The sequence below is a fragment of the Calonectris borealis genome, chromosome 6 (assembly GCF_964195595.1).
Source record: "Calonectris borealis chromosome 6, bCalBor7.hap1.2, whole genome shotgun sequence".
Lineage (NCBI taxonomy): Eukaryota > Metazoa > Chordata > Aves > Procellariiformes > Procellariidae > Calonectris > Calonectris borealis.
In genome coordinates, this window is record NC_134317.1 from 13,321,022 (window position 1) to 13,343,772 (window position 22,751).

Genomic DNA, 22,751 nt, shown 5'->3' on the forward strand with positions numbered 1-22,751 from the left:
TCTGTACCCACCTTCACATCTCAAAATAAAGCCAAAGGCATTTCACAAACCCTTCCTAGATGAAGATCTAAGGGGAGAAGAAGTTCACTTGAAGTCTTCTCCCTTCTGTCCCAGTGACCCTAGATGTGAGTTAGAGGAGTCCAAAGGTTCCCTGAGAGCAAAATCAGTGTTTCCATGCATACAGCACAAGTGACAATGTGGGAACTTCAAACATGAAAGCTGCTATGCAGAAATCTCTTTATCCATCATGTGTAGTTTATTTTGTACAGACAACAGTTAAGACATTTTTATATTAGTAAGGCCCGATTTAGCACTCATACTCAATATTCATGACTATTTTATCAGACTCTATTAAAGGATTTAACCTCAAAATCAGGTGGAAGAGGTAAGAATTACCAAACGTCTCAGAGAAGGAAACTGAGAAGCATGATTTAGGAGACAGCAATGAAATCAAGAGTTTGATATTCAGGAAAGGAATAACTATTCATACAAGTAAAAACATTCATGGTTCCAATAGACAAGCCAATCTCCATTAAAAAACAAAATCTGATTATTGAAGTTTTCTCTCTACTTCATAATTTAATCACTAGGATAACAATGCTATGTAAATGTAATTTCAGCAAAATAAAGTTACTAAGAATGTCTATGCAACCCATGTAAGCACATACCATTTTATAAAAAAGGACCAAGAAATAAATTACATTTCACTTTTACAAGTAATATGTCACATTTCTTCAAACTCAATATAAAACTGTGTTCACTGCATTCCAAAAATTAAAGAAAAATATCATCATTCTGTTCAATTTGTTTAATGTAAATTAGCATAAAGTATTTCATTCTTCATTGCCTCTTCTTGATTTTATGGGAACATAATGAAGACTGACAGTATATATTGCTTCTAGGTCTCACCTTGTAACTATGCACTTAACTAATAAAAAAAACAGTGAACCAAATCTGTAGAAGTATGTAAGCTTTCTATTTCAATAGGAATTAGACATACAAACATCCTAACAGTTCTGTATGCTTGTATTTACAGTTCCCAGGAAACTAAACACTCAAGGCACAAAACATCCATAAACATTCAAGCATCATGTAACAAATTGTAGCTAATTTTAATCACGTAAACAACAAGGGTCCATCCAACAGCACACTGAAGTCATTTCCCATTTAATTTCAGTCTTATTGAATCTCTAAGGATAATTATCATTTAAACAAGGACTCTCTAATTCCACTGCTAAAGAAAATGCACCAGATAAGACACATTTAGCTCCATGGCGCACTCCATCTTTTAACCTTTCATCATTAAGAAACCAACCAACCAAGACAACACCTGTAATTCTACTTATGGAAAAGGGTTTTCAAACCTACTTCAAAACGGCACATACTCAAAAACGATGCACGCAAACATAATTCCTGAGTTTCAGCATGCACCCATCCCAGAACAGGACTAGGAAACGTTACAGATGCCACCACTGTCCCTATGACAGCACCCTAGCCAAGGAGCTCCCAAGGAAGAGCACGCTGGCAGAAGTCTCCATTCAGCCAGAAGAAGCAGGGAGGCAGGAACAGGAACAGGGCTCGCTCCCCAAAGAAGAATTTCCAGCTATGATCTAAGCATCTGAAAATGAATGTATTTTTGAGAACTAGAGCTCAGAAAAAAATACAAACTAGCCTCCAATATACAGGCCTTACAGAAACACCAGCTAAATCCAAGCTTCCTCCAGTATCTCAAAGACACTTTAAAATAGTGTTATCACCCTTCAAAAAAAATTTGTGTATTCCTACTGAGTCTGTTCAGACCTTCAAGTAAGATTTTTCACAAATATAGCCTTGTTAAGACCATCACTACTCTCTTGATGAAAATTCACCCTCAATTTCCTAAAAAACCAGGAAATCCCTATAGATCTACAGGAACGCGGGCTTAGCCAACCAAACTGATCGTCATGCTGCTTCTGACACCAACAGCCATTCTGGGTCGTCAGAGTCCTTGGGGCAGGCGTACAGTTGCCTGTAATATCTCCTGCAGAAATTCCCCAGGGAGCCAAGAGACACCATCTACACACCTTTCCCAGCCCACATGTTCCTCCCATTCTCCAGCTGCATTACCTGTGTCACCTGCAAACAGGCCTCCACAAAAAAAAATCCAGGAGACACACTTGGCAGGGCAGGAGGGAAAAGGTCCCAAAGGCCAAGAAACCCTTCAAGGTTAGAAAACAAAAAAGGTGTAATTTCTCCATCCTGGATCCCTTCTATACAGAACTGAAGAACAGATAATTTGGAGCTTATTTAGCATACATTGCACTAAAAATAAACACTGCTGTCCTCTCTTCTCAGAAGACCCCACATTCTCTGAGAAGCTGTGATGGAACTGAATCACACGGCCCAAGAAATGCTTCTTCCAAGTAGGATTATTAACATTAAGCCTATTGCTTAATATTCAATCTTTCAACTTCTAATTAGTTAAAAGGTTAAAAAAAAAGTGACCAAACCCTTAGAAGCAGTACTGAAATAAGAAACAGGCACACAAATAATACAACAGAAGTTTGGTATGGAAACCGATTTATGTTTCAAACTATATGCTACAATGAACAACTAAAAACCAAAAAGACAAATACTTCGTCTTGGACTTCGTCTGAAGCATAACACAAAATCAGACTTAACTGACAGTAGGCTGCTACGTATCAGTTGGATATACCTCTGACTGTGAAGCATAGGACTATCTAAAAGCAGAATCTCCTCTCAAATTGTGACATGCATCATCTACAGTGTCATACTTCTGCTACATGCCAGGTTTTACATGTTGACACTTCATAAATACATTTTTTTCCTGACAGTTCCTTTAGTAGCTAACTCCAATGACACATGATTGAAGCCAGGAGAGTAAATGGTTTCGTTTCTCTGTATTTTTGGTACAGAGAGTAAATTTGGTGTAACAACAAGCATTTGTACCCCTAAGCAAGTGGAATACTGCTCTTGCAAGGTCACACCCATCCAACTTTACAGCTTCAAAGCAGTGGAGTCACGCTCCTCCCGGAACATGCGTTCTCCAAAGAGCAGATACCTCCCTGCAGCATGCCTCCAGTGGAAACGTGCCCCACGGGAGAGTTGGGCAGCAGCAGCTCTCCTCCTTGCTCCGTGAGAAACCACGTGGCAGGACTCTGCTGTCACTTCCAAAGTCAACAGCACCACATTCTCTCTGGGAATCATCCAGACTCAGAAAACAGCATGAAACACAACAGGGCTCCCACAAAATCTGCTGCTGTGCAAGGAACATGCTCCAGAGCCCTTATGTACTCCTTATGCATAAAGCCAATGAGTTGTGAGATGCTCTGTTTAGGCAATCAACCAAAATTCTCTCAACGAGGAAAGCAACAAAGCAAGAGAAAAGGGGTAGTTTGTATCAATATCTCCAATGAACATGGAAATTGGAAAAAAAACCAACCAACCAACCAACAACAACAAAAAAAAAAACCCCACACCCAAGCAATCAGCTCAGGTAACGAGGAAAACATTTTTATACACATTCTCACTAAAACAAGCTATATGTAAAACCAAGAAATCCAGCAACTACATTACCAATCGTATTAATGAAACAACAAAACACTAGTGTTTCTTCTTCCATGAATTTCTTCCAAACTTTTCCAGTATTTTTTTGCATCGCTCAGAATCAATTTTGTAGAAAATGAAGAAATAAAAATATAGACTCGGTTCTACAAGCACAGGTTGAAGTTTAGCTTTATTTCCTTCATACCATGAGCAGAGTCATTGTCTTCACTGTACAAAACAAAATAGCTTACTTTAATTTTAAGATAATTAACACTATTATACAGCAGTCTAGACACTGTCGACTTAAGTCTAAATTGCTTGAGAGGGGACTGGCTGTACAGCGACCATGGACTCATTTGGAGAACGTATTTTCAGCCCAATAGGTTGTATTTCCCCAGTGCCTCTTCAGTTTTAGGAAAAGCAATTCCAATTTTGAAACGCAGGCCTTCTCAGCTACAACTCTTCTCCCTGCCTGCCTTCACTTCCCCCCCTTCCCTCCCCACAAATGAGCTATTAATTCCTAAATAAATGGAATGAGTAGCACTTAACATCAGGAGCCACAAGGGTATGTAGGCTCCTATCTCCTGTCGAGAGGCCTGTTTAAACAGGAATTAAAAGACTGAACGCTTCTGTGGATTTAGGCCCAAAAGCTCAAATCTACAAACAGAGGTAAGTGACCTCGCCGGAGTGGTCCCCGCAGACGAACTGCGCAGGCCCTGGAGAAGTTCTCCAAAGACAAACACCGTTTTCAAAGATTTGCTACTGAGACGCAATGGCCTGAACACAAATTAGGAAACTCTCCCTCGTGCTCGTCTCCTGAAACCCCGGAGCACAACTTCTGGTTTACATTCGCTGTCTTTGCATCTCCCTAGCGTAACTAAAAGCAAACCACCGACTTCGTGTCCAGTTTGCTTTTAAAAATGAAGTATTCCTTTCAAGATGCAGTGGTCGCCCTGAGCACTGGCATTACTTGATCCAAATATCAACACATTTGGATCACAGCCGATTACCAGAAAACACGACCATCTCCAGGTGAAACACCGGCATGGCAATGCCAGAAGGAAGCACATCTCCAGAAGCACATCTCCAGTCACGCCTCGGCCGTGACTTAAGATGCCATAATTCCTCTCAGCTTCAGGAACAGCTTAAGTACCTTCCCTGTGAATGGCCTTTGATGTGCCTTTGTTTGAGCAGAGTACTGAAAATAGCATTCATGATGCCTTTAAAGTATTAGTCATCCCCTTTTAAGGCCGAGGCCACTAGTCCCGGCGGGGGCCGGCGGCGCTCCCTCCCCCGGCCTCACGACCACCACGCCGCCCCTCACCGCGGCGTCGGCGGGACACGGCCACGGCCACGGCCACGGCCGTCCCCGCCTGGCCCGGGGGAAGCCACAGGAGCGGGGCGGGAAGTCCCGACCCCCCGGCCCCGCCGCCCCCGGCCCCGCTCACCCTTCTTGTCCATGAGCCACATGAAGAAGAAGCAGGGCGCGAAGCCGATGGGCCCCCAGAAGACGAGCAGGGCGATGTCCCAGCCGCTGAAGCCGAAGGCCAGGCGGGCCGAGTTCTGGATGGGGCCCCAGCTGTTCCACACCAGGCCCTGCGCGAAGCCCAGCAGCGAGAAGAGCAGCAGCACCAGCCACCGCCGCCCGTAGACGCGGCCCGCCAACGGCGCCAGCCGCCGCACCGGCACCGGCACCGCCGTCGGCACCGCCGGGCCCCCCGCCGGGCCCCGCGCCTGCGGCCGCCGCCGTTGCTGCTGCTGTGGCGGCGGCGGCAGGAGGGGCTGCCGCTCCTCCGCGCTGCTCCAGCCTAAGCCCATCTGCGGGGGCGCTGACGGGGGCCCGCCGGGGACGGGGCCGGGGGAAGGGACACCCACACTTCAACCCCCGAGCGCGGCGGCGCTGCCCCGGCCCGGCACAGCCGCATGCGCGGTCGGGGAGGGCCGGCGGCCGCCTCCTTCCTCCGCCGGCGAGGGGAGGAGGGAAGCGGCGCCGGGGAGGAGAGCCGGGCCCGTCACCCCGCGGGGAGGGAGCCGTGCCGCCGGACAGCCGCAGCTCCGCGGCCTGTGGGGACGTGCGGGGCGGAGAAGCCCCCGGGCCGTCACCCCGCGGGAACGGGACTCGGGTCCCGGGGCAGGAGCGGGGCGGCCCGCGGGAGCCGCCGCTGGGGGCGAGGGGCCCCTCGGGTGTCACTGGAGGGGACGGACGAGCCCCTGCCTCCGGGCCGCTGTCAGCCCCGGCCGTCACGCTGCCACCGCGGCTCCGCCCCGGGCCGGGCTGCCCCTTGCGTTAGCGAGGGCGGTGCCGAGGGGAGCCCGCCAGAGCCGCCCTGGAGGGAGAGCCGGAGGAGCATGGCCGGGGCGGAGAGCCGCCGTCCTCCCGCGCCGGGTAGGTGCCCCTCGCCCCTCAGCGCCCCCGGAGGACGCCTCCCCGACCCGCGCCGGCCGCGCTGCGGCCTAGCGCGCCCCGGCTGCGCAGCTTGTCTCTAGGCCGCCGGGCGGGAACGTGGGGGGGGTTGGAGCGGGGGCTCCTTCAGCTCCTCCTCCGAAGCGTCCCGCTCGGGCGTGGGCCCGTTACCGCTGCGGTCGCAGCGGGCAGGGCTGGGCTGGGCTGGCCCTTCGGCAGGTGCGGTGCCTTCCTGCGGGGAACGGCTGCAGCGGGGCTTCTCCGGGGTGTCTGTCCTTTTAAAGGGACAGGGAAATTGTCTGGTGTTGAGGTGGATGCAAACCAGCTATGGTCCGAATTGGGGGGGGGAATAGTGGGATTCAGTTACAGCCTTGCACTTAAATCCATATTAAGAGTTTGGATGAATATACCATCGTGTGGGCTACACTAAACTCGTTAGAAACTCCTATCATTTAAGTGATAGTATATATTGAAGTATATATTCATTCCATTAGGTTGCATGAGTATTTATCTGTATCTCTACCATCTGCACTTGTCATAAAATTAATGGCTCGTATGCTGCACAATGCTTCATCTTCCCTGAAAAAATGAGGTATTTCAGTTTGGCTTGCTTAGGCATTCCGTCACAAAGTCTGGAAGTTGACTTGATAAATGCCTGTGTGCTTAACTGGGGAGGGCTGAACAGTGGGATCCACACGGTTTGGATCCAGTGTCAGTGTTGTCACTCTGTTGATGTACTGGACAGCGTACGTCTGAATTTCACACGTGGTGCCCGTCCCACGGTTTTGCAGCCAAAACCACACACTCCCATGAAATTCTTCCCAAAACATATGGACATTGCATTTTGTTTAGCCCACAGAGCTCTGTTTGCTAGACTGAGGTTCACATTAGAAGTTGCACTGAAGGTGCAAAAAGGAGGTTTATACCAACTGAAGTCAGCAGAACTATGATCAAAAAGAAAACGAGATTTTGTCTAGAAAAGATCAGGAGATTCCCCAGGAGAAATAAAATTCATGCACAATTAAATAATGGGGGGACATATGGATAGTAACGAACTAAAATTCAAGCTTGCCGTGTGCAACTGTAGTGACAAAAATAAAATACAGTAAAAATATTGGATGAGATTCAGATTTGACTGATGCATATTCCAGTAGTGCTTTGGGGCCCCAAGTAAGATTAATTCCCTGTTTTACTGGGTCTTCTTCATACATTACCACCTCAGCATAGTTTTGCCTATGCCAAAATGTTCTTTCAATTTACAATGGCTGTGTTACTACTATAATATAATTGATTCAGTGGCATTGTGCCAAAAACAAAGTGCTGTCATTTGCAGAAGTAAACAAAGTGAAAGAATATTTCTCTCTCTGAACATTTTTCAATTAACTGTAGTAATTGTTGTTCTAATGGTAGGAAACCCATCCAGAAATAAGGCAAGTGGGGCTCTGTAGTGTCCTTTAACTGCAAAACTTGCCTCTTGCCTCTTACCTGCATAGTAAAATGAAAACTTGAATATAAGCAGGATAACTCTTTGGTAACTTATCCAGGCCACCTCATCTTATGATGGGTTTAAAGATATTTTGACTCTTGCGTGGCCAGCAAGAAAGAAATTTCTGAGTAACAGCAACAAAAGAAAGGAGCTGTCAAAATAGGCTCAGAAAATCCAGGGTTATTTACTGTTGACTTAATCCTGATTTAAATAATTTATTTTAATTGCTTGATTTGAAATTGCTCCATCTTTTCATAGCTTCACAACCCATATGTGCATCTTTCAGTCATGGCCTGACCTTTTCTATTCCAGCTATTTAATTAACACAGTGTAATATTCTGTGTGAATTATTCTTGTTTGCAGGATATGGTACCATTTAAATTTGTTAATGTAAAGGAGCAGTGCCTTGTTGATAAACTGTTGGAAACCAAATTAGCTTTATCTTGCAGCTAACTGATTGCATTATTTCACTCATGGGTATAATACTTCTCTAAATATGCTAATTTCACTCTTTTCTCCGTGTGGTGACATTTTTACTGTTCTCATTACTGACATTTGTAATATTTGGGGTGGGGAAATCTTTTCTTGCTTTAACCTCATTATAATGTAGCTAAAGAGATTTGAATATTATCAGATGAAGTGCACGTATATTCAGGCAAGGGGAAAGGTTTTTTTGTCTCCTGGCTCAGAACCTTCATGCCTATAGCAGGACTTGCATGGACTCAACGGCACCTAGATCCAGAGTTGTGATACAGAAGCCCTGATTGCCCAACCACACTAGCGTATCCATTGGTAGGTGCCTCCATTTCAAACCTAAAAGCTCTCAAGGTGGTCGCATCTCCATATTCATGCCTATCTGTCTGTGTCCAGCCTAAAACCTTCTGGAATTCATCTTGGGAGGAGTTGGTGGCCTGGAGCTCTGATAGACTAGTGTTGATGGATAAAAATTGTATGGCTGAAGCTGTTATTGCTGCCAAATGCTCATCCCATCCCTGAGGCAGGCCTGGCTGATCTGCTCATGAGTTGGCACCTAGATTGTGCTGATTTAAGCCTGGCTTATAAAGATAAACGGAAGGCTTTGACAGGTTTGTAATAACCTTGAGGCATCTGGAGAGTCTAATTCAGTTTAAACACACCTATCATGTAATGGTTGAGCTGAGCAGTCCAGGAGAGTATCCCCCCCATGGTGCAACCCCCAGTTCCTAGTGCCATTTGCTCTCTCCAATCATCAGGTTTTTGACAGATTTGCTCTCCACATGACTTCCTTCAGAGAGATTCAATGAACCTCAACATCCCCTTATTTCTTGCGCCTCTCTCCCAACAACTCATGTATACAATCTTGTACTTTCTTGTGTCAACTCGTATCTTCCAATCTGACAAGTAGCAATTGATTACATACTCTATGAAGGCTAGAAGCATTTTGGCACAAAATAGGCAGGACCTGAAATTCATTCAAAGATTCAAAAGTGACATTTAGCCAATTCTGAATATTCCTTCCAGCATCCAAAAAGAGGCCTGTTTTCCAGGGATTTCCCTCAATTTCTAGACTTCAGCTGGAGTTGTGACAACGTAGTTTCAGAGCTGCCATAAACAGCACTAGTGTAAGCAGGGACCTGTAATGGTTCTCTTCTTTACACCCCCTGTCTTGAACAACACCCTTGAAGGTGAGCCTGTGAGGTGTGAGCAAATCCCATTCTTCCTTCATCAAGTTTTGACATCCCTTTCCTTTTAGTTGCTTAGGAGCAAGTTGTTCGGGATCTGCTCTGTTTTGGGCTTGGTTTGGGCACGTTCCAATCTGTGCATTCTGTACCTTTCAGCATCTTTTTTTGCCTTTCTTTTTTATTGAGAGGTAGATAGACTTCCAGCTCTAACATCATACAATGATTTCCTTGTACTTCAGAGGAAAAAGGTTTTACAGTGCTTCCTTTTTCTTTTTTCTAGTATCAACATGAAACGAGAATACAGACACATCTTCAGTTCATGAAAGCTGAACAGTTTTATTCTTAAATTCAAATATCAATGTTATCCAGTGGACATTCATTTATACCTTTTGATTGCAGGCTGTGTATATCCACATTGCAAAGTGACTGTTCTAGTGGCGATGAGGTTTGTGGTGAGCCAGAGCCCATTGTAAGGTCCTTTAGGGAGATGTGGGGTACTCCTTTTTCTTGTGGAATCTACCTTTGTGGTTGGCCAATGAAAGACCTCTCACCAGATTGCCTGTAGACCACGCTGTAGGTTCTTTACTATAGCTATCAAAAGGAATATGCAAAAGTCACAACTGACTTGGGCTTTGAGTACATTTAAAGCATTTGGTACTCCATTTCTGCTTGTTCTGCCATTCATCACCTGCTTAACAATGAACACATAGATGATGATTGTATCTTCTTTGAGGGGCATGATGTCTTTCATCCAAGCTCATTTTCATGGCTACTTCCCTACCTCACTTAGACAGGCTCAGTGTCTTAGGTATTTTAGGGACGTTATGTTGAAGCTCCAACATCAGCAGACCATGGTCCCTATATTCTTCATTTCATTCATGGCCACCACGTGCGAGTAACTGCAAACAACATCAATAGAGTATTTTGCATCCCAAAGTTGTGTTAGGGAAATCCAGTTTCAAAGACTGATGGTTTCCTGTCCTCCCGAAAACCTGAGAATGATGGAAATGAACTGAGTCACACGAGGATGTTAGGCTTGAGTTGGGAATACAGGGTGAAAATCTCCACCTGTCTCCTTGGGCTAGGATTGCCTCAGCGTAGATCTCATTGTCTCTGATGCCAGCAAGAAGAGCTAAGCATACTGCTCTGGTACTGGTCTGTCCATCGTGTCTCTGGTGAATGTGTTTCTCATTTCTGATCAGACTTTGTCATTGTTCTATTGTCTTACATCGAAGCAGCAAGGAGTAACTTAATTATTGGTCTTATATAATTAATGATGTAGGCATTAGGGATTTTGTTTCTATTGATCTGGCAAGTCACGCTTGGCTGTCATACAATAGATATGCTGTGTGCTCTTCAAATGAGTCTTCTGAAGACCTGATTGGGTAGGTGTTTGAGATCAGATCCATATTGAAGACATAACGCTCACAAAAAGTTGTTTGTTCAGAAATGTGACTCTCTATCATGTAATTCTGTATAGAAAGAAGAGGCTAAATTGATTATTTCTGTGTCTGTGCTTTTCTGAACAGGGACATATGTGATTTAAGATTAAATTATTCTGTGCTTTGTGATCACAGACACAATGAGATTCTTGGGAGTAGATATGGCAGCACAAGATCTTGATTTCTACTAGAGTATTTAAAGAAGAGCGATGGTAAGGCAATTTGGATGTCTTGGTATAAAAGTGCAATTTTAACCTTTGGCAATTTTGTTGTTTTGCTAATGTTCAGGGGGTTATCTTAAATTTCTAAGCAACATGTGCTTTTGAAGACTGGATATACAAGACATTGTTGATTCTAATACTAATATTGAATTAGTCAATGGTTGACGTAGTGACATTAATGTTTAAAAGGAATCTGAAAATGTTGAAATTCCTCTACTGAAAGGACTTTTCCAGATATACTAATAGGTTGACAAACACTGAGTTTTGGTAAATTTTGCATATCTCAAGAAGCTTCCAAAATTCAAAGCAGCAGCACTGTCATGGTTTCTTCTAAAATTAAAGGTCACCTTCACTCTCCAGAAAAGCAGGTGCAGCTGATTAGAACAAGAGTTCATGCACATCTGAGTGGAGGTTTGGGCCTGCAGAGTCCTTGATCTTTTCTGATATTTAGCTCATGGTGTTTACAGATAAAGAAACTTTGCAGGCAGTTGTTATTTGAAAAAGAAAAGAGAAAGAAAATCTCTGGAGGGAAGATGGTAAAGATAGGTTGACACCACTAGCAGTAGCTTGTTGTATTATAAAGTTGTGAGAGATAAGCTTCTATGTAACAAGGCTGTGCTTTTTCAGTAAAAACAGAGTTTCTTTTATGCTTAATATTTATATTAAAAACCAGAACTAACATTAATGAAATGTTAAGGTTGAACATTAAATTAGAAAAGCTTGGTAGTTCACATTTTGGTGAGCTGTATTAGGTCAAATGTATCCTTAGCTCTACATTATGTCAAAGCAAGATTTTACGTTCTTTATATGAACCCCAAGATTAAAAATGTACACTGTTAACAGTTTTTCACAGACTAATTTCATGTTGCTGCATGAGAACCTTTATGGAATGATGTAAACAGATGGAATAATAGCCATGCTTTTTGTTTAATATTCTTATAATAATGGCAATCCCTCAACCTAATGCCCTGATTGCACACATTGGTTATGTGTGCAATCTTCAGAAACTGTTCTTGAGGTTCACGTGGTGGGTCTCTCTGGTTTCTTTCAATTCGATAATTTATGTAATTCAAAAATACTTCTTTTATTCTTTTAAAGTATAATTTCATTCTAACAATTATACCTCTAATTGACTCAGTCATTAATCATAATTTGTATCCTGTGTATTATAATGAACAAAGTCTTGTATACTTCCATCATAACCCCTTTGTGGCTCAAATTCAAAAGGCTCGGTTGTATTATTGACTATTTATTACAATGGCTTATGGGAAAAAACATATTTTTAGAATACTACTGACTATTATTCACTATTTACTACAATAGCTTATGGGAAAACAGTGTATTTTAGAAGATTTAGATTCTTTTGCTGCTGTCATTTTGAAGTTCTTGTCAGTCAAGTTTGCAGGATAGGACAACAATAAAGTCATAAATGGTTACAGTTCCTGTCAGTGAATTTTATACAGCGCATTCATCAATTTAAGAGTAGTACATTCATATTTACTACTAACAAGGAATAGAAAAAGAAATAGAAATAAACTTTACTTACGACATGAACAAATTATTTTTTTCTTAGAAATATAGATGTTAGTTCCCTGATGTGCCGGTTCCCTTATTTTCAATCATAATGTTATAGTAGTATTAAGTTTTGTATTAAATTTCCCACCTATTAGGAAATATTGTGAGAAATGTGTTTCTGTGCCGTTGGGCTATTGGGAAGAAATGGCTTTGCTACTAAATTTCCTCAGCAGCAAGTGGGTGTAATTTACACCCCAAACAGACAGAAAGGTGGAATTGTAGCAACCTAGCTTAAGGAAGAACAGTCTCTCCTTTGGAGAAACTCTTTTATATCCTGATGGAAGGTTTTGGTCAATGACCACAGTCTTTTCCTTCAAAAGAAAATGAAGTGCCGTTTATCCGACAAGTGCTGCAGTTTCATTGTGTTTCACTTTGCTTTCAGCAATTTCGCCAATAGGAAGTATACAAAGTTCATTGGAAATACATTTAGTATAACTTCTGTCAGTTGTACATATCCTGATTTTCCTAGGTTTGGGGGGCTGAGAGGGGAAAGGGGTATTTCAGGTGGCAGAAGATGCAGGCAGGAGCTGTAAGGACAAGGAGGGAAAGGAAAGCATTTCTTCTGCTGGAGGAGACCAGAGGAGCTGAGGTCAGTCGACATTCAGTTAGCTGAAAACTGACACGGCTGCTTTCTAAAAGTGCACTGCAGGGTGGGAGAAGAAGAGACAACAGGCAGAAGCTGGCCAGAGGTTCAGAAAGAGCTTTCTAGGAAGAGCTCTCGGGGATTTAGGAAGGAATTTCGTAAATGTATGCTTGAGATGATATACTGTCATTTAGAGCAGCGGTGGGAAGTCCCTCCCAGTGCTGGGTTCAGGGCTCAACCTCTTACTCCACCCCTAAGACGTCTGGCAGCTATTTCCTTTTCTTTATCGGAAGGATAGTTTGAGGTTTGAGGGCATAGCCACGCTCTTATCTTACTTCATGTCTTGAGTCACTCCGACTTACTGTAAGAAAAACTGTAAGATGCTCAGCCCTACTGCGGCAGGACTGGAAAGTGAGTGCAAATACAAATTCCTCTTTTGGCCTCTTTCTTTTCTTTTGATGCCTTCCTTCCACAGTGGCAGACACGGAGGGCAAGGAAGGGTGTGTTGACTTCAGGCTACCAGAGTAAGCTTCAGGTTCCAGTCTTACCAGTGCAGAGATGCGTTTGACTGGTCTGTCCCAAGGGGCTCCATGCAACTGCTAACTATCCTTCAGTAGCCAAAATATCTATGCAAATCTAGGTTAGATGCTCCCCCCCCGCTCCCCGCCCCAGCTATGCTGCATCTGCAGTATTGGCATTCTCAGAGTAAAAAATAATAGTAACAGCAATAACTGGTCAGGGAATAATACCTAGATGTTCATGCGGTATATCCTGAAAACTACTCGTGTATATTTAGATGCAGTCTGTTTGCCCAGAGTAGGCTGATTATAGTGCATAACGTTGTAATCACAGGCAAATTATTTAAAGTTGTTTTTTAATTTACAGAGTCAATGTACTGTGAAATCATTAAGTCTGACCTCCAAACCAAGTCACCTCTGTTTGGTTTGGGGAGTTTCCCCATTCTGCCCCGTACCTTCTCTTTTGCCACTCCTGGTTGTTGGATAGGTAAGATTTTGGAGGTTAGTTGATTTTTTTGAGTGACCTGGCTGCTCTGTATCAATATATTCAAAATGCCAAATTTTTCTTTTATCTTTTAATAATTTTTTTTAAAGAAATAAGGATAATGAAGCATTACAGATTTGCAAGAAAAACAATGTGATGATGCTTATACCAAATACGTTACCAGGATTTCCTTGTACTCCCTCTTTTAGAAAATAATTTTAATACCTCTCAATTAAATCTCATATTTAAGCAGCAGGGTGTTTTGGAAGAAGCCAACTACCACGCACTAATGAACTCTTCTAATTTGCTAAATTATTTTAAATGAATGACAGTGCATTTAACTTCTGAACAACTTTGATCAAGTCCACTTTTCATCAGACTGCCTGCTGTGCTAGACTCTTTGTTCCCAAACCCCACTCAGTTATTCAGAAAAATTGCTAATCAGAAACATTAAATTATTTTCTCTCTTAGAAGCACAAAGTCTACTGGAAAGTACTTAGCCAATTCATTGCTTTTCTTTTACCTGCCCTCAGTGCTGAAGTCTGGATAAGTCTTCATATTTGACAACACTTCATGTAAAGACGACTGGAGAGCTTTGTATTTTTAATTGGAAGATCTCTATTTCGCAATGTGTTACTTTTCTAAAGAACGCCTACGATTTTCGGCAATTATATAAGCTGTCACAGTTACAAAACTTGAGCTAAAACCTGGTTCGGTTTTTCAGTTCCTGGTTGGTTTCTATACATGCCTTGTGTAAAGTCAAAACATGAGACAAATTATTCCTGCTTCCTTTTGTACTGTGAAGCCACATCATTTGTTAAGCCTGATAGAAAGAGCTAATTTAACACTATTCCTTTTCTCTTTTGGATCAGAGTATAACTGAGAAAATGAAGACTCCAACAGAGCTTTTCTTTTCAAAAGGAGAATGCATTTCTGTTCTCTCCTGCTACCTGATCTCCCCTAGGAATTTGATACCTAATGCCCAAGATGTGCCATGGACATTTTGTTTCTTTGCAACACATTTTATTTATACACCTTGTACTTATACACATCCGTGTCCAAACTGTATGCCCTTATATATGCTATACAACCTCAGGTTTTGCCTGGGAATCAATTACCATCAATTTCAGGTTAGGAAATAACCTGAGAAGCCAAAAGCCCAGCTTATAAGGTCTTTGTGGAGCTATGATAAGAATAACCAAGGAAAAGATTATTATTATTTTAAATTACAAAGTTTTCTGCTAATCTCTCTTTCAAGAGATATCTTCAGATATCTCTTTTAATTACTTTTTACCACTCCTACAGCATGTAGTCCCATCAGAAATCTCTGTTGGTCATGAGCAGAGTTCTCCAAATTATTGTAATATCGATTTGATATAGTATGTGATATTTACTTTATATTGCGTGCCTTTTCTCTAACAGGTGTTTAGGTATGCATGACAAATATTATGGGGAAAGAATTATGTTTAGCTGGCTGCTGTTCTCACCAAGGAATACATAAAACTGAATCAAGACACTTAAAGATCCTTCGCACAAAATCAGCAAGAATCCTCATTTGTCTTTGCAGAAAAACCTAATGTTCATTTATCTAATGCTTTAAATTTTCTAAGACGTTTCAAACTTCACTGCTGATTGTATCATATGTATTGTATGTGATTATCTATATCAGGAAAAGATATATACTCATTTAACAATGATTTGAATACTGTTTGAAGATAGGAATGATTAGCATCTTACTAAGACAGACTGTCCTCTTTCATTGTTTCTAAATTTTATAGGGAAATAGGTTTACAACTGAATACAGAGTGGTGACATGACGAAAACCTCCAGCTAACGTTCAGTAGTGGGGAGACTATTTAGTCTAATTGTGGGGGTTTTTTTTGTTTGGCATTGATAGAAACTCTCCCAGTAGCTTGAGCTCTGCACTTCCTACTGTATATTCACTGTGGTTAAAACCACACCTTTCAAAAGCACAATATGCATGTGGAAATCACATCAGAAAGCCACACAGAATCAACAGTTGGCTTTGATGAGCCTTCCTGTCTCTCCCAGTAAAATTTCTGCTTTTGTAACACATCCCAACTGTTGACTGAAGTTTCAGGATAAACCTGAAGCTTTTGCGATAAAACTCAGCTTTACAAAATCCTCCAAAAAAGTGCCACCAATTTCTTGCATTTCTTTGGCTTTATATCCTCTAAAATAAGTAAATGTACTGCCCTTAAAACAAAAACAATTGAGTAGTCAAAAAGACAGCCATGCAGTAATAAACTTAGCCTAAGCAGGAATAATTTCATTTTTACAAGTTGGAAAATCTGGAAGGTATGTAAGGCCAGCCAGCTCCCGCGTCGTGAAAGCCGCTTCTGTACGATATTGTAATTGCACCTGTTAGAGATGGAAGAAGTTTTATAAATCCCTCTGGGAGTTTTCAGGTCTGGACTGAGTCTTGCCTTTAGTCTTTCAATAGCATCACTGCAAAAACACATGCTGAGCTTTAGCCTCTTGCCATGCCTCGCAGCCAGCTCCTGCTACCTGCACCAGCATGTGCTGTTGTGTCTGCAGATGGTCTTTCTACCTTCTCGGGACTTGCTCCCTCTAGGTATACTAACCTATTGCTCAGAAACCCCCAGAGCCTCCTTCCGGGGGTAGTGAAGACCATATGGTAAGACATACGGTCCCCATGAGGCCTCCTTATGTCCTGGTTGTGCAAGTTGCTGGAGCGCGAGACTGAAGGCCAAGTGTTGTAGACATCTCTGTGTCACAGCAACACCATCCTGTCAAGTGTTGCTCTGCGTGTGAGAGAAAATGTGGAAAACACACCAAAACCCAAACTCCCTCCTGTCATCTGCCTTAAGAAGGGAAGCCATTTAAAAATTTTACGTTCCATGAAGATAAAATATTGGAAGTCTTTAGTTTTAAAGCTTCAAGCTGGAGTTTTCATGAGGAGTGGAAGGAGAGGGCGATTCAGTTTCCCTGGAAGTCTGTGGGAGAAGGGACCCCTTGAGCGTAGGAGACCCCAGACCTGATACCTGCCACTTAATCTGTGTGAAGACTGCAGTTTAATTTAGAAAACTAAAATGTACAGCTATGCTGGAGTATAAACCCTGCCAAAAGAAGGGGGACTCACAAAAGTTTCCAAAGAGATTTGGCATACAGCACGCACAGGGCTCCTCCTATTCCTGCCATTCGCGCTTCAGCATGCATATATTTATTTTAAACTGTTATGTTTGAAACAATCCTGAAGAACCTTCCTTAGTGACCTTGTTCCTGGTGGTTCGTCTTCTGTGTTTCCCCCAGCTGGTACTGCTGGGCTGCCCTGTGCGGGACTGGCTGGTTCTCCACTACCTGTCCCACCACCCACACACGGGGAGGAGCGAGAGGCAAAATTAGCACCCAGCAGTAAAGGGAATTTTCTTGTCCTGTATTTATTTAACCCATTGTGCATGCCAGACCATAATTTGACCCCTAAATAGAATGACTGAATTGGTTTGTTTGTTTTAAATGAACTGCAAGGAGTCATGGGGAACCATACGTATTGATTCAGTATGTTAAATCTTAGCCATTATACAGATACAAATTCTGGATGAGTTAACTTCAATACAGGTTAAAATAATGAATGGATTTTTTTATGATCTGGAGTTGTAGTCCACTGCTTCAACTCTATCGAGCTGTTATGTTATTTAAAAAAAAAAAAAAAATCAGGTTTTCCTTCTCAATATGTCCCTAAAGAAAAGTTGTTCTGAAAGTGCTGAGTTTATTCAAGGTTGCCAGCATTTCAGCTTGACAGTTTCAGTGGGGCATATAAATCTCGAAACAGCAAAGGAGTGAGTGGAAATCTCGGGTTAGTTTAGTCCTTGGATTGGCACAATTTCCTTTTTCTAAAATTTTGTAGATTAAAAGGAATTTTAAACCCCTTTAAAAATACCTGCTGGTTTGGTTATGCTGCCGTTTCCTGGTTTAAATCAAATGCGTAGGAACCTGGTTTGCCATCTCTGACAATGGTCTACACTTCTTGGAAAGAATCCCATGCAGAAAGACTACTACTCATAAAACTTATGTTCTCTAAACTCTGGACATTATTCATAAGGTCTTTTTATTGTTAGCCTAATTCTAAACAGTTTGGCTACAGTGCTTTATTGCCTAAGCTACAAGTGAAAATTCTAAGCACATGCCTTTTTTTTTTTTTTTTTTTTTTTACATTTTGTGTGGTAATACACTGCTTTAAACTTTAATTTAGTGTAGGAATGTTCTTTCAGTGTTTGCAGTAGAAATTTGACTTTTAAAAAATCTACAAATATAATAAAAAAATCAACCATAAACAAAGGAGATGTTAGTTCTTAATGTTTCCTGTGCTGTGGGGCATGATAGGTAACACTTCATGTATCATAAATCATCTCTCTACAGCTGGTTTTTTTCTTTACATAGGTGAAGATGTCAAACCATTTACTCCTGGGAAAGCCAAGGAAATTGTGATGTCTCTACAGCAACCTGCAGTCTTCTGTAACATGGTTGGCGACTGGCCAGCCCTGCACTGGAATGTGAAATATCTTTCTGCGGTGTTGGATGGGAAGACAATTCAGTTTAGGCTAGGTCTGAAGACAGTGGATTTAGGTGAGACTGAGGTGGACTGGTGTTACATGTCACAACTCCCTTTTTTAGGTTCTGCGATCCTCTGCCTCTCCATTATCACTCTTCACTCTCTAATGTATTACTTTTCGCCACAAGCTTTGCTTTTAGGGCCTTGGGTTTGGCCAACAGTGGAACTCCCCTTTCTCTTTCTTGTGTGTTTATTCTTAGTAGGAAGTCTGGTGAACAACACTGACATACGAGAATCAAGCATCTCCGTTTTCTTTCATTGCTTTGCAGTGTGTGTGGTTGGTCCTGGTCTTTTACATGATTCAGATGTTCATGGGAGCTGAGCTTCCATATCCACAAACCTAAGTGTGTTAAAAAATTAGCCAATTAACTGGTCTATCTTGAGTTTTTTAATCTGGATAACAGTGATAATTCTCACCTTCCTCTCAGAGGTTTTATAAGACCATGGTTGTTCTCAATACTTTAAAGTCCTGTGATGAAAAATGCTGTAGGAGTATAAAGCATTAAGAAAATTACTTGACACCAGTACAATAATCTCACCTCTAACCCTCCAGATTCACTCAGATATCTAGGAACATGCCATGGGAGAAAGACAATTTTTGCACTTGATTTTAAATACTACAACTCCGTTTTGGTCTGTAGCCACTCAATACTAGTCATAGTCTATCCCTGGTTTCATATCAGGGAGGGAAGATACATGAAATGTGCTCCAAGGTGGCAATATGCTAGCCACTTTAGAGGTTATTCATTGCTTTATTCATGCCCTGTACATCCTTTGCCCTCCCAACCACACACCAAAATACATTTTGCCATGCACTTTCTCCCTTTTGCCTAAAGTATCTTGTTTTTCTCTTTTTTTCTGGCCAGACAAACCCAGTTCTTAAAAAATGTTCACTATAAGTCATGGTTTTTTAGACCCCACCTAGCTATTCTTTCTGTACTCTTCTAACCTTCTTCAGTTGGACCACCTCTTTCTGGGAATACAGGGCCTGCACATGGACTCCAGATGAGAGTCTGCCAGTTCCTATGGAAGTGGTAGATTACATCACATTGTCTTACTTAACAATACACTGTTACTGACCATATTATTTTATGTTCAATTTTTGCAAGAGAAGTGATGAAACAGAAATGTTAGAGGGAAAATGCTTGGCATTTCAGGATTTCAAAGCATTTTACCAGCACGGATTAATGATTCCTATGCCATTCCTGGGAAAACAGGTGTTATTTATTCACTTTCTACAGATGAGATAATTGAGGTGTAGAATTAATACGTTGGTACATATCTTCACAGCAATATCTCTACAGTTTGTTGAGGTATCAGCCAGTTCTTGCACTACATGTAAAAGGCATCCCATTACCAATAGGGGAGAAGTTGCATATATATGACATTTCCTTGATACCTTGTTAATATATCTCAGTTGTAATATGCGAGGCTTACCAGGTAAAAGGATAGTTTTGGTCCTAGTCTCCGTTAATTAGCAGGCACTTTTTGAGAGCCAAATAGGTATTCCAGCTGGGAAGGCTTCTGATGGGATTGATGGAGTGTTATGTAGCTAAGTGATGGATTGATGCTACCAACTAGAAGTCATCTCTTAACAATAACTTCTAGTCACTAGGGATATAGAATGGATTTAAATTGGAATTTGTATCTTGAAGTTGCATCTGTCTGTATTTTGCTTTTTCATAAAGGCATCAATCCCTAGGCAGCAATCGGTTTGTCTCCAGGAACCTCCATTATATGCTAATGTGAGCTAAAAATGTCTTCAAGAAGATGGGTAGAGCCTTCAGGGGTTATATTGTAACTGAATGAGACCTGTGGTGCTATAAAAAAATTGCATTGTAAGGATATATTAGTGAAGCCATTAGCCAAGCCATCTCAGAGTCTGAAATAATGTAATACATTTTGTGTGCCACTGTCATTTGGAAGATGGTTGATCTCACTCTTGTGTGCTTAACGTTGTTTTTCAGTGAGGACCTCTCTTTCTTATTGTCGTTCATGCTAACTTTCCCAGATGAAACAGAGGCAGTGATGTGGTTAGAGAAGGCAACAGGAGAACACAACTAAAATTGTATTGATCTCTCTGAATATTCCTCCCATGTTTACAATAGATTCATTGCCTTAAGACTAGATGAGACCATTCCTGCCACTGAGTTGGAAACGTATGCAAGAAAGAAACTGTTCCCTTGCTTGGGGGTATATTTTAGTGTCAGCTTGAAATCACAGCTTCAGAATTTCTGAGATGATTTAAGCCATGAGGTTGATCTGGAAGATCTTAAATAATTTGAGACCTCTTACTATGACAACTTCTCATCCTTCTTTAGTGCCACATCTGCAGCCTGGGGAGGGGATTCCCAAGCTGAAGATTCCTTAATATAAAAAAGTGAGGTTTGCAAATGGGGCAACATGGTGGGAGTTGCTTGGATTTTATATTTGCTTTTCTTGCTAGTTTGGAACTTCCTGAGGCATATGGATATGGAAGGCACGTTTGAAACATGGAAAACGTGGGAGCTAGCAGTATTATTTGTGAGAATTATTTGTACCTGCCTAAGTTTGTGTGGTTGATAGTATCCTGTCTGATTACACAAGTTAAACAGTATGTGTCCGTAAAAGGGGAAAAAATACAATCAGAGGATTAAGCATTGACAGAGATACCTCCAGAGAGAGTACCAGCATTCATTACAAGAACAATGAAGGTGCTATTAATCAGGAAATCCCTATCCATCTAGTTCCAGCCATGCTAAAAGATTTATTTTTCTGAGGTGAGATAAAGGGTGGGGAGCAGCCACAGAAGTTGAGTTTCTGGCAGAGAAGATGCAGCATCATAGCCCATCTATCTGATGGCTACCTGGAGCCACCAGCAATTACAAAGGAAGAGTAAAGCTTACACAAAACTGACTTCTGTATGCAGACGTTTCTTATTGTGACCATTTTCTCTGGTTGTGACCATTTTCTCAGTAAAATGAATAAACAATGAGTTTACTGTGAAGAAGCTAGAGAGCAAGAGGTTGTTATGCTGATCAGTTATGAGTTACAAGATCTCTGGAGGAAATTTCTCTTAAGAGGTGCTGGGTAGAGCTGATGCTGTCAGACACACAGTTGGATAGAAAAGGGCTGTAACTTGGACATCTGCCCAAGAGGTTCTACCACTAAGGACAGTGAAAGAATTCAAGCCTCTGACGTTTGGTGTAGAGAGGGACTGCAAAGGTGGCTATAGACTCAGTAGCTGAATGGGAGGCTGAAAATATAATACAAATACCATACACTGAAGTGTATGTATAAAGCTGAGATTTGAGTTGGCTATTGGAGTTGGATGTGGATGGCCAGTTTTTTGGTTTGTGAGTGTGCCTGTGCTTTGTTATAGTATTAAATGGCTATTCCTTGCTTGGATTATTCGTATAAATAATTTAAATTCCCCAGCAGCTGTGAAGAGACATTTGGTTTTCTTCAAAGTTTAAAGAAATGAGGGGGACATTTCACTTGCATTCTTACTGGTGCTTTAGGGTATTTTCTAAGGCTATTATCCTTTTTTTCTATGTTTCCCATAGTACACATTGCAAACACTGTCTTTCTGAGTAGAACAGAATTTGGCATCTGTCAGGACGAGACCTTAACTAAGGAGGGGAGCTGCTTCCTCCAAAAAGCACTTCTTCCCTCTCTCCCTCCCACTGGTTTCAATCTGTGGCATTAGGTGGGGGAGGAGGACTGTCATGCCTTCAGATACCATGTCATCAGACAGCACTGGTAGCTTACTTTAGGCTTACGTGGCTTAATCTAAAATTTATCAACTACAAAACACCTTCAGCTTTTAGTCATTAAGTATTAGCAAACTGGTTAATAATGTTCTTGCTTTCAGCTGCCCATTGCTAACATTTTCACCCTAGTTGCATTCTACAAATCCATCTAAGCAATGTCTAGATTGCCCAAATACGTTTTTTATTACTATTTATTTTTCCATAAGCACCCACACCTTGGTACTGAACAAGTTATAAATTAAACCAAGAACCCTGCCCTGAGGAGATGGTATCCTAGAAGGTAGTCTTGCCTTTCATAGTTGGATTTTTTTAAATGAAGCTCAGAGTGAAATACACTGTGAAGTAGAAAGAGCATGTTCTTGCCTTTAAAACACTTGCTCCTGAGTTATGTTGGAAAATAGGCAGTGTCCTAAGCACTCTCTGTTCTCATCAAAATAATACAGATATTGAGCCACCTTCAGTAGTGCTGTATCTTTTATCTAATT

The 22,751-nt window shown here is 41.7% G+C and overlaps 2 protein-coding genes across 3 annotated transcripts in view; one reads left to right on the forward strand and one right to left on the reverse strand.

Moving 5' to 3' along the window:
• SLC49A4 (solute carrier family 49 member 4) overlaps positions 1 to 5,503 on the reverse strand; it is a 72,392-nt gene extending 66,889 nt beyond the window's left edge. Inside the window, exon 1 of one of the 2 annotated variants that reach the window (XM_075152870.1) lies at positions 4,995 to 5,503. In XM_075152870.1, the coding sequence (XP_075008971.1) occupies positions 4,995 to 5,364 (370 nt within the window). In that variant the 5' untranslated portion in view covers positions 5,365 to 5,503. The remainder of the gene's footprint in view (positions 1 to 4,994) is intronic. The other variant, XM_075152869.1, reaches the window with a different exon arrangement.
• A 302-nt stretch (positions 5,504 to 5,805) lies between these two features.
• HSPBAP1 (HSPB1 associated protein 1) overlaps positions 5,806 to 22,751 on the forward strand; it is a 37,880-nt gene continuing 20,934 nt past the window's right edge. The window contains exons 1-2 of the mRNA XM_075152868.1: positions 5,806 to 5,932; positions 18,343 to 18,528. Coding sequence (XP_075008969.1) covers positions 5,896 to 5,932; positions 18,343 to 18,528 — 223 coding nt within the window. The 5' untranslated portion in view covers positions 5,806 to 5,895. The remainder of the gene's footprint in view (positions 5,933 to 18,342; positions 18,529 to 22,751) is intronic.